The 11,483-nt window shown below is 35.3% G+C and overlaps 3 protein-coding genes across 3 annotated transcripts; 1 reads left to right on the forward strand and 2 right to left on the reverse strand.

The window, feature by feature from the left end:
- The first annotated feature begins 92 nt into the window (after window positions 1–92).
- On the forward strand, window positions 93–3,434 carry LOC143449897 (tRNA N6-adenosine threonylcarbamoyltransferase, mitochondrial-like). Its single transcript, XM_076950225.1, has 11 exons — window positions 93–933; window positions 1,124–1,266; window positions 1,402–1,501; window positions 1,606–1,700; window positions 1,777–1,910; window positions 1,985–2,135; window positions 2,231–2,346; window positions 2,436–2,563; window positions 2,635–2,765; window positions 2,919–2,990; window positions 3,067–3,434. Exons 1-11 carry the CDS (start codon window positions 874–876, stop codon window positions 3,143–3,145), a joined length of 1,209 nt encoding a protein of 402 aa, XP_076806340.1. The 5' UTR covers window positions 93–873; the 3' UTR covers window positions 3,146–3,434.
- On the reverse strand, window positions 3,227–8,020 carry LOC143449896 (uncharacterized). Its single transcript, XM_076950224.1, has 14 exons — window positions 7,739–8,020; window positions 7,413–7,488; window positions 7,094–7,283; window positions 6,708–6,885; window positions 6,502–6,599; window positions 5,611–5,712; window positions 5,352–5,536; window positions 4,974–5,196; window positions 4,613–4,819; window positions 4,451–4,540; window positions 4,313–4,373; window positions 4,089–4,228; window positions 3,760–3,951; window positions 3,227–3,628 (listed from the first exon to the last, which is right to left on the reverse strand). The coding sequence occupies exons 1-14, from the start codon at window positions 7,818–7,820 to the stop codon at window positions 3,476–3,478; spliced, it is 1,977 nt and encodes a 658-aa protein (XP_076806339.1). The 5' UTR covers window positions 7,821–8,020; the 3' UTR covers window positions 3,227–3,475.
- A 587-nt stretch (window positions 8,021–8,607) lies between these two features.
- LOC143450367 (eukaryotic translation initiation factor 3 subunit H-like) lies at window positions 8,608–11,483 on the reverse strand. The gene is made up of 6 exons (XM_076950883.1): window positions 11,327–11,483; window positions 10,858–11,011; window positions 10,245–10,521; window positions 9,962–10,111; window positions 9,755–9,869; window positions 8,608–8,953 (listed from the first exon to the last, which is right to left on the reverse strand). Exons 1-6 carry the CDS (start codon window positions 11,372–11,374, stop codon window positions 8,720–8,722), a joined length of 978 nt encoding a protein of 325 aa, XP_076806998.1. The 5' UTR covers window positions 11,375–11,483; the 3' UTR covers window positions 8,608–8,719.

Here is an 11,483-nt window from a genome sequence, read left to right on the forward strand (position 1 = left end):
GTTACGTAAGCCATATTTGACCAAATATGGAATGTCTGCAAAGAATTTTCCGACCTCGGAACAATCACGTCAGGTCACATCGCTTGTAGCTAATTAATGGTAACCAATTGACACGCATATTAGAAATTCAACACAAATATATTGCATCACCTAATTGACTGAGATTTTTGTATGTAGGCCTATACTAAGCAAATGAAATTACTGAAACATAATTGCTTTTGTTTTTGAAATAAAAAGTACTTTGCTTACAGCGTGAAGTATAACATTTGATTTTGGCCAATGGTTATAGGTAAACAGAGATTATGGCTTTCAAAACAATCAGTCACAAAGCAAGTTTTATATGGTACTCATCAAGGAGTTGTTTTGTTTTGGCTAACAAAATTTCACTAAAAATCTGTGCGTTCGAAGAATCTGTGTATTTGGTAAATAAACAGTCTGGAACAATTTGTTTGGTATTTAAGTTTAAGAATTCTGAAAAGTTAAACTTCAAGTTAAGCCTTAGCAAAGCTTTCTCCAGTTAGGTGAAAAGCAATCACTACTTGAGATGGAAAATTTTGAGACTCATTTCCTAATCAAGACTGGCGACATCGTCAAATCTATGCACACCTACTGCCATGTGCACTAACCTAAGTCTGATTCTAATTTATCCATGTAAATAACTAAAACCAACATTGTACATATAATATCTTTTCTCTTGACCGTCTATTTTTAACAACAGAGTACATGACCTTCTCATGGTCTATAGGCCTACACGGTGGCAGCTGGATTGTATGACACATGAACTGATGCACACAAACTTTTGTTACCCTGATAGCAATCATCATTTAAATTTGTTAATCATTTTTAAATTAAATTCTCTATGAAAAATGAGGAATGAAGTTTTCATTAGCTTTCTGGATTTATAGGAGAATTGCAACACATGCTGATAAAGTTGTAAGTTATTACTTATTAGTACATTAGCAAGAGTTTCATGATGTATCATATATTTTACAAAAAAGGTACTTACCAGTTTACAACTTTTTATAATTTGATCATGTTTGAACAGATTTTTATTAAAAGTCTTCTATTTCTTCCATTGTCCATCTGGATTAAAAAACATATATTGATATCTTTGTGATCGTAGAACTCCAGGATACTTTCATCTTCTTGTTCCAAATTGATTTTGGGTATTGAATCAACTTTTGACGACACTGGAGCCGCTGTGGTTGACAATGAAGGAAATGTACTGGGTGAAGCATTAGCCACTCAAATTAATGAGCATGTGAGGTAAGGTACTTCTTCCATCTAAATATTTGCTCAATTGCTATTTAAATAGCTTTGATCTTTATTGGTCAATCGCTGCCAAGTAAGTCAGATACCTTATATGAATGTTTTATAAAACCTTATATTGGTGTTTGACAGAGCTGGTGGTGTGGATCCCAGAGTTGCACAAAAATTACATCGAAAGAATCTGCCAATGGTTGTTGAAGATGTTATGCTGAAAGCAAATGTGTCGTACAAAGTAAAGGCATTGTAGATTATTTTTCAGCATTTGAAAAGTTCTGTACATTTGGAGAAGAATTCAGATATTATTCTTTTACCTTACATGTTTTACATTTTTTGTAGGAATTGGATGCTATTGCAACAGCAACAAAGCCTGGTTTGCCATACTGTTTGATAGAAGGGCTCAACTATTCCAAAAAACTAATAAAGGAGTTCAAGTAACAGTTGGTTTTAACATTTGTGTTCTGGTTTCACTGGTAGGCTATTATTTGAAGTCTTATTGCACTGTCCTAGATTGCCATTTATCCCAATTCATCACATGGAAGCACATCTATTGACACCTCGCATGGCATCCGATGTACAATTCCCTTTCTTGACACTTTTAGCTAGTGGGGGTCATTGTATACTCTGCATTGCACATACTCTAGGTAAGCTAAAGACTTTACTTATGATTGCGAAGATTTGTAGTGACGTAAGAATTGATTCTGTCATCATAAAATAGGCAGTTATGAAATCCTTGGGAACAACGTTGATGAACCACCGGGAGCTGTTTTAGATAAAATTTCTCGTGCATTAAAAATTTTGGAAAGACACGGAGATGGCAGGATGAGCAGCGCGAGCAACTTAGAAGAGCTAGCACTATCAGGCAACAAGTAGAAATGTTGATTATGTGTGCATTTTAAAACATGTGTTGGTGTAATATATCCTTTCAAGAAATTTTATGAATTGTTTGCTATGTTTACTTAAGGGAATGCTTTGAACTGATATCACCATTCTACAAAAGCAGAAAAAGATCGTGCAATTTTTCCTTTTGTGGACTCCAAACTTCTACCTTGAGGAAAATCAAAACCAGAGATAAGCTGGGTAAATTGATAAAAACGGCCATCTTCAATAAAATGATGATACTCATAAAATTAGATGAAGTAGATTAATTTTTCTATTCCTTTGAGCAGGTGTCGATGATGCAGATATAGCAGCATGGATTCAACATTGTATCATGCATCACATACTAACTCGTGTACACCGTGCGATCATATTCTGCCATGAAGAGAAATTTTTCAAACATGCTATGCCAACATTGGTTAATCTGTTTTTAAGTTTTATTTAAGTATGTTGAAGCCAGAATTATTGCAAGAATTTTCTTATTTCTAGGTAGTGTCTGGAGGAGTGGCTTGCAATGAATATCTCAGAAATGCACTTACATATCTTTGCAAACGTCTCGAAGTAAATCTAGTCATCCCACCTCTGTCTATGTGTACTGATAATGGGACTATGATAGCATGGTAAATTTACTTAGATTTCAGACTCTTCCGTTCAGTCAGTTAGGATTAGCTCTAATGATTTGCTTGTGCTAATCTTGAAATTTACTAGTCCTGTTTCAATATCTTCATGTAAGCAGTATTTTTCTGTTCACAACCTGAATTTGCTTGCTACAGGGCTGGAATGGAGTATTTAAAAATTGGTGCTGGTATATCCAAGAACCCAATGTCGGAAAGATTTGAACCTAAGTACTTACTGAAATAAATATCAAAAATTATTTGGCTTAATGCATGCTTTATGAATTTAGATGTTGTTTCTTCGCAGAATGCCACTCGGTGAACATATTGGGAGGCAAATTGAAGAAAGAAACATTCGTTTGCCAAAAATGAATTACTTCAATTAATCCTCTGTTTTATGTTGACACAGCATTTATACTGAAAGATTTTGATTTGCTTGTACCTCATTTGGAGAAAACATAAGTGAATACCTTTGTTAATAACATTTTATTAATGGGGAAAAGGTAATTGAGGAATATCTATGTTGTTGTTCACTTGTATGCACCAAACGTACATAATAATCATATAATGCCATGGAACATACAATAATAATATATGAAAACGCCACTGTAGTACCCTGTGTGTCTACAATTATTGACCACAAGAAACGGCTATAAATAAAATTTATAAATGATACACATTTGCAGTATATTGATTTTCACACTGCTAGAATTGGCTTAGACTTCTCCTTGATTGTCACCCACATTATAATCGACCCAGTCAAGGCCAATTGGAGCTGAGATCATTGCATCAGGAATTTTAAAGGAATCACAGAGATGTAGTGTGTGAGGAGCAAGTTGCCTGCATAGTTCTGCTGACAGGGGATTTACCTGTTTAAAAAACAAGCATTGACATAAAATCATGGTCCAGGGAACTACTAATCCAATCACATCTCATAATGGATACTTTCTTCTAATATGAATGCTAAATACATATAGAGTTTGGCATGAACAAACCGTACCTTTTTCGCTTCTTTTGGTTGAATATGTCCGTGGGCAATAAACCACCCAAGGTTTCTTTCAATTATGTCAGTAAGATATAGATGGTGTAAAAGTTTCAATATTGGCTTTAAAGTGCTTTCTGTTTCATCACTGTTTATTACTTTGGTCATTTGCTCACTAATCATTCTTTCTCCGAAAGACTTTGCACCCATCTAAAGTATATTTTATCATTCACTAAGGGGGAACAGGGAAGGATACGATATTTGAAACAAACAAACTATGTTGTGGCACTTAGACTCATCGATAATGGCACCAATTATACTGCATACATTTTGAGCAACAACCGAACCTGAACAAGATCACTTTCCTGCATCATCCAGGACTCAAACAGATTTTTTCCTGCTTCCTTCACTTTCATTCCGAGGTCGGTGAAGTTTTGATTTTCCCGGCAAACCAGCAAATAATGTAAAAAATCTATACTGGATACATCTGCCAAAATTCAATTTGTGCTCATGATAATAATCCTGAAACTGTTTGGGGACAGTTTGAAAAGCTTCCGACATTTATACTTACCTTCTTTTGTTTTTTCACTCCTCAGGGGCTTGAATACACTAAGTCTTTCTTTAGCAACTTTCTGAAAATATGTAACACTTAAGTACACTTGTCCTAACAGCTTTGTACCCTTGGAAGCTGACAGTACATGCCACTCACTTGCATAAGAACACTGTTGTCACCCTCTGCTGTCATGGCTGCATGGGCAAGACCAATAAAGGTGCCAAACCTATTGCAAGAAAGGTAGCCCTGTGTAACAAAGTTGTTTAAAAGTACTATAGAGTGAAAATTTACCAACAATGCTTGGTACGATTTATGCACCTGGCCCCCACATCTTTCTCGACAAATAGATGCAACTTTCTCCAAATTCCATGAAACAAGTGGTTTTATGGCGCAACAAAGTGTGACAACTTCGGCATGTTCTGAGCCATCAGTTGCTTGGAATGCCCACCTTGTTTTCACATAGTCCAAACCAATATTTAATGCGTAGGTACGCGCCATAAGTGGCAACAAAGCTCGTTGTTGTAGCTGAAAATATCATTGCAGGTAAAATTATTCATCAAACTTGTATTACTCGGCAACTGTTACTTAAACTTGTTCTCATGAAGAGCGACTAATGAATGGAGACCATAACACTAATTTTTTCTGGAGCTATCATTTTTCATTATTAGGGTATGTTTACCTGATATGCTAATATAGCCATGTCAGACTTCCCACGCGACCCAACAGTTAACCTTGTGGCAGCATATCGCAAAGCAGCAGCCAGGCTAGCCTTGGTTCCACCCATGCTCATCGAAGCGATGCAAATTCTGCCAGAGAGGAGCTGGTCTGCTACTGTCAGAAACCTTGCTCGATTGGAAGTAATTGACGTCGTAAAATTTCCGTCTGCTTCCACGTCTGAGTATCTTAACATTAATAATTATGGATAAAGACATTTTTTGTTATATGTAAACTAACAATAAATTTTTAGAGTACCGTCTTCTATGATTCGTAAAAAAGGTTAGTATCCCCAAAATCTAATACTAACTCTTTTCAAACTACATGTAGAAAGTTATTTTACTTGTTTAAAAGATTTTCCCTAGGTATTCTGACATTATCGAACAACAGCTTAGCATTGTCCACTCCATTGAGACCCATCTTGTGACCCATGTCTTCAACTCGAACATTGGGCATCACTTTTAGGTCATTATCACGAATTCTGACTAGAAACCCATGGATGCCATGATTTTCCTTTCCAACTAAAAGCTGAATAAACAGTTCACTTTCAACTGCTGGCATTTAAAAATCAGAAAATGCAATGCCCTTTACTGAAAAAGTACCTGTGCAAATACAATTACATGCTTAGCATGTACTGCCCCATTTGTTATCCAATACTTCTGTGCAAGGGTTGTTGGGGTGTTGATTATAAACTCTTGAGTTTCCTATAGAACAGTGTAAACTTTAATCACATAACATAAAAGAATTTGCCTATTTCAACAACTTTAAAGTCTGGTGCTTTCCAACTTTTTTCAAATTGCTCCCAGTTTTACTGACAATTTTTTTTAGGCCCACTAATTTAGATAACCAAATTATATAGACTATTTTTTTAGTCGTACATATTACAAATGAGTGCAACTAAACAATCTTTTTTAAAAATGCGTTTACAATGACCACACTTCTTGGTGTTAACCTTTTGTACCATAACGTTTTTGCTTCCTTTGCAGTGGACTGGTTCAGAAGCACTGCTCTAGTGGATTTTGAAAAAGTTCAAAACCAGGCAAATTGTCCAAATATGCAAACAAGCGCAGACAGTTGGACACGCACATTTTCAATATAAAAAATATGGTCATTCACCTGATCAAAATCAAAAATGTATTCAATACAAACATGCACATTCATGCAATTAAAATGAGTTTTCTGTTCATTACTTGAGTTGTCTTACATCATAGATTACTTATGCACACATTTACTCATAGTCCATGACCAAATGCCTAATTACAAAAACAAAATGCTTCTCAGAGATGGCCCCAAACTCATAAACTACGCTAAGCTGAATAAAACAAACTGGCAAACATTAGAATGTACGCAATCCGAGACTGGCAACAATGTTACAAATTAAGCAACTTCCCTAATTAAATGAAGGTGAATTAGGGAATTTTACTGCTTTGATAGAAATGATCACAGTGTATTCCAAGTAAAGATAGATACTGTTCACATAGGACCTGACATACTTTCTCATACACTGCTGTAGTCTCCATTTCAACTGCATTATTTCCATAACCAAGTTCCGTAAGACCAAAACAGCCAACATCATCTAATGTGTCGATTCCTGCAGAAAAATGATATATTCAGAAAAAATTTCCAAAGGTATTTCACCACACGCCACCCATAAAACCTTTAATGCAGCAGTATATATATTATTACGCGTTTCAAGTACCTTTAAGCAGCTTTTTATGGTGCCTTTCTGTTCCAAGTTTGAGAACTGTTCCACCAAATAGGTTAAACTGGACGGTCATCTTAGTTGACATGGCTGGATCAATGATGGAAGCCAACTCATGGGCAGCAAATATCCGTAGTGGATTGTTTTTAAAATCCAGAACCGATATGAAATGTCCCTATTGTTAATAAGATTAATACCAAAATGAGTACACTTCCAATTTAAACTAGTTTTTGAGTGAAACAAGCATGAAAGTTTTCTTAATGCATTCAGTCTCATTTATATTTATTTAAGTTACTAGTTAAAAGTTAGGGCCAAAACAAAGCAAAAATGTAAATGAAATTGTAACAACACAGCACAACAAGCTGTCACAATGGGCAGCGCACATCACAAATTCTCTTTAATCTCTTCAGAGCAACATCCCTCTCCTCCGCTAATGGTATGTTGTACTTTGGAGTCATTATGGGATCACTGACAAATTCACGAAAGTCCTTTCGCATTTCATGATTGTCATGATCAAGTAACCGAGCCATTGCATCAACATCAAAGGTAGGTTTGTCTCTATTCCATGACAACCTTTAAAAAAATAGAAGCCTTCATTGGACGACTGTAACTACTGCGATTGAAATTCTTTTTTCAAATGAAGATCTGGAGATTGCATTAGGATGTTATCTAGATCACTATTAATCTGATTGTTCAACCTACCTTATTTCATTAGGTGACAAAGTGTTTGATATTAGAGCTTTACAGGATGTGCGGAAATGTCTTGGCAAAGTTTGGGCTGCAATACAACAAATAATAAGGAACCATTAACACAAAAAACCTGATACCTTGAATATACCTCTGCAAATAAAAATGAATTCGTGCAAAAAGACACGCTATACTTTTTGAACATTGCATTAAGAAATAAATGGACAAAAAACAATGAAAGCCATTTAAGTCCAAGTAAGGTTGGTAGCCTAGGTAAGAAATTACACAACTTCATATTAGTTAAAACAAAATTTTGTATTAATGAAACTGATAGTACAAACCTGCATAATTAAATCTCAGGACAGAAGAAACAGGTCTTCTACCAGCGAAAATACGAAACGTCCTGGTGCTTGAAGAAAGCATTTTAACTTGGAAGTGCCAGAAATATTTGATAGTTCAACGAAGTTTCCTGCTGCACTACAAGCTTAAACGACCGCCTACTATAAAAGAGAGATTTCGCTTCGAGCTTACCTCGGTATAACTATACCAAACATCTCCTACACAAATAAGTCTATAGAAATACGAAGACTCTCAACAAATTTCAGGGATTACAAACCGGAATGAACTATGGACTTTATGGGCCAGTGCACAAACCCTACGCATGAACAGTTTTCATTTAACCAGTGATGCTTGAGTTAAATTTCATAGGAAGCATGCAGGCCTACCGGTAATGATATTTCGTAACTTTTAATATTGAACTTTAATCAAGTTTAAAACTTTAGACTATATTTTCAGAGATTTTCTTGCGTGCACATTTTATATTTTTTTAACTTTCCAGATCGCTCGCTTAGTCAAATCACAAAATTGCTCGCGAGAAATCTCTCTATAAAATTAGCTTTAATTAGACCAATAAGAGCTTTTTCTTTTCTTAAATAAAGACCAACAGAGTGCAACTGAATGTTTTGCAGACGACAAATTTCTGCTCACCGCAAAACCCACGCTGAACAGACAATTTCGTAGATGAACAAGAATTAGTATATCTACCAAATCGAAAATGCATCCATGCATGCATAACATTGACTGGGTTTTCAGTGCAAGATTGTTACACTTGATAGCATGATTGTTCTCGTTTTTCTTCTTATGGATTCTAACTATTTTTATGAAAACTCGTGTTGCATCTGCCCAGTGCCCATACTACAAGTACAAGCCATGCGGTACGATTTCTTTATTCTCCTGATCCCAGAAAACGCAATGACACACGCACGAACATGCGAAATCGCAATAAAACAAGCCAATAACATCACCAAATGGCTCATAAATCATCAATCTTTGTTGTCCATTGCTTGTGCCATGAATATTCTTCCCAAGCTTTGTGTAGAAAAGCTCGAAACTTTGTCGCAGTAAGCAGAAACCTGACCAGCAGCAAGTAACGCGTCAATGCGGGCCGGTTGCTGGATAGGACGCAAAATCTTATTAAAATCCTCTTCTGGCAGTGGTGGCTCGCCACGCTGAGCTCGGGCGGCGTTTTCCACAGTACGCTTCTGTTGGTACAGCAACTAGAAAAAATTTGTAGTAAACAAGCTACAAACAATTTTCAAACCATTTCTTACCATAAATTCTTTTCAAGCAACACTAGCAATAAATAGTGATAAAAAGTACAGATATCAAGAAATGACATATCTGTGGCGATCGTGATAACAAATTATAATAATTATATAATTGGCATTTGTTAAGCAATTTTTGTGTTTCCAGTCAAACTCTAAACAAATTTCAAATGTATTGTTCCTAGTAATCCTTATTCAATATTAGTACAAATCGACATGTGACGTAGTTAAGTGTGTCAAGTGGTTTTCTGTACCGATGTAAATCGATTTTAATTCTTTGTGATAAAAGCTTAGAATGTAACATGACACATGTATACGTGTCATTGTATGGCTAGTTTGGCATTCGCTCATTGGTTAAAATACGGGAGTATAAAAGCTAATGTTTGGTTTAAATCGCTCTCTTCTAAATCTCTCTCTTCTCTTAGCTATTTCTTTTGTTATTGCTGATTTATTCGGAATTGGAATCATTACTGAATTCGAGTTATAGCTTGGTTTAAATGTGGAAAGATGGTGTAAATGTTTCTAATTTGATACAACCTATTCGGACAATATAACAATTAGACTTTATGAAGTTGGTGTTGATTTGAAGAAACATTATAGAGTCAGTAAACGCAACGGAGTCAAAGACAATTATCTCGGAGTCAAACAGCAAGACTATTAGTCTTGGCTTTAGGCCAACCTAAAAGCAATCCACACCACCATCATCCCCATATATCTATAAAGGCAACTGTTTTATAAATATAATAAAACTACTTTGCTTTGATGTTGTTTTGCAGCAGAGCGTTGATACTGAACAAATTTTCCACTTTCCTGAGTGAGTTCATCGACTGATGACATCATTAATCGGAGTTGTCGCTCCAACGATGAACTGATGGAAAAGGAAACAGAGTTAAATTTACATTCGTCATTTCATTGAAAAAAGGTTTTGGCAGGGCATGCATACAGACAACAAAAAACAACCTGTGCGATAAATTGAGATATTCCACTTTTTCAGGAACCGGGTTTTCTTTTTTTAATTTGAGCAGGAGCATATTACTTAAAGGGGAGTTTTTTATATTGATCGGAACTTCTTCATACATGTCATTAAAACTTAGGCCTTCAGCCTTAATTCTGCCAAAAAAATTTACATGAATAAAAGCGGGTAAACAATGACACAAACATCTCATAACAACAGCCTTAAGTTACGCTGGTAAACTAATACTTAAAAGCAAAATTTAACTAAAAAGTATTTCCTGGCACTCACGTTTCCAGTGTGAAGTGTTTTGAATCATACATGCTCATCATTTTAGGAGTCAACCTGTAAGCTTTCAGGGAAAGACATCCTTGAGCTGTTTTTAAGGGATCATAAATTAGCACTACAGATTCTTCTATAGATGACTGATATAAAAACTGGGAGTCAAGAAAAGCTCGGTTGACGAAGTTGCCATGATTTGAAGATTGATACCAACCAACATGAAGATGGTCAATGTTGACATGCCTCAGAGAGCGCATCATGTCCATCTGATATTCATTGTATTGAACTAAAATAAGGAAATAACTTTAGGGTTGACAAGGAATAAAATTCAAGATGCTGTTAAATTCTGCAAATCATTTTATAAGGTCTACATCTTAGGATAATGACTACTTCAGTATGGTATGGTGGTAATTAGCCACTAATGGTATGACTAAACTACTGATAATTAATTTAAGTGATTAGTTAAGTATTACGCAGCAGTGATTTTTTACAGTTATATAAAGAAAAAAGATGCAAATATAACTTAGGGAAGTATGAATAAGTTTTGAAAATTTACATTCAAATATAACTTCATATTTCTAGATTGGCCTAGCTAAGCATACAAAACTAACAGTTGTTTAACCTTCATCAAAATCTGAATTCTCTGTAGTCCTGGGGAATGGAAAGCAATTTGTTATTTCCAAGGTTTCACCAACAACCAGTCCTAACAGCACACCTTGTACAAGTTCAGGTCCACCACTGTCTTCTTCACAGTGTTTGATCAGTTTCAAAACAACCTGGATGCATAAAAAACAAAATATATACACGACACGATAAACACGACAAAGAAATGATGTAGATCTTATGACAGCTCTATATTGCTTCCAGGAATGTAAAATATGTAACTTTCTTGAAGACTTATTATACAAATATCACACAAGTTAAGCGTGGTGTAAATTCATAAGATCCTAAGTTACAAGTACTGGTAAGTATATTTATGCACTAAATGGTTGTTAACTTATACAAAAGTTAATAGAGCAAGTGACATGTATTTATAAGGCATAAAGATTTCGATTTAAGATTAGGATTATAATATGAAGACCTTTTCTTACCAGTCCTCCTATTTGTACTTGTTTTACCACGGGTTCAGTAGATGACATATTTTTTTGTATCAGTTTACAGTTCCAGAATTAACCCTAGGCTAATTTGAACAGAAAAAATTTTTTCCAATTATGTGGATTACGTCTGGTATGGCTAAACCGAAAAATT

Source organism: Clavelina lepadiformis, chromosome 3 (assembly GCF_947623445.1).
Source record: "Clavelina lepadiformis chromosome 3, kaClaLepa1.1, whole genome shotgun sequence".
Taxonomy (NCBI): domain Eukaryota; kingdom Metazoa; phylum Chordata; class Ascidiacea; order Aplousobranchia; family Clavelinidae; genus Clavelina; species Clavelina lepadiformis.

Bases quoted from the DNA above. Each gene is read 5' to 3' on its own strand.
- LOC143449896 (XM_076950224.1), bottom strand. From the start codon at position 7,820: ATGCTTTCTTCAAGCACCAGGACGTTTCGTATTTTCGCTGGTAGAAGA. The intron at 4,541-4,612 runs GTGCATAAATCG...TTTGTTACACAG, and splicing joins GAGAAAGATGTGGGGGCCAG to GGCTACCTTTCTTGCAATAG. The intron at 3,952-4,088 runs GTTCGGTTGTTG...AATATACTTTAG, and splicing joins AGGAAAGTGATCTTGTTCAG to ATGGGTGCAAAGTCTTTCGG.
- LOC143450367 (XM_076950883.1), bottom strand. From the start codon at position 11,374: ATGTCATCTACTGAACCCGTGGTAAAACAAGTACAAATAGGAGGACTG. The intron at 10,112-10,244 runs GTGAGTGCCAGG...TTTTTTTGGCAG, and splicing joins AAACACTTCACACTGGAAAC to AATTAAGGCTGAAGGCCTAA. The intron at 8,954-9,754 runs GTAGTTTTATTA...AATTTTTTCTAG, and splicing joins CAAAACAACATCAAAGCAAA to TTGCTGTACCAACAGAAGCG.
- LOC143449897 (XM_076950225.1), top strand. From the start codon at position 874: ATGAAGTTTTCATTAGCTTTCTGGATTTATAGGAGAATTGCAACACAT. The intron at 2,136-2,230 runs GTAGAAATGTTG...TGTTTACTTAAG, and splicing joins CTAGCACTATCAGGCAACAA to GGAATGCTTTGAACTGATAT. The intron at 2,991-3,066 runs GTACTTACTGAA...GTTTCTTCGCAG, and splicing joins TCGGAAAGATTTGAACCTAA to AATGCCACTCGGTGAACATA.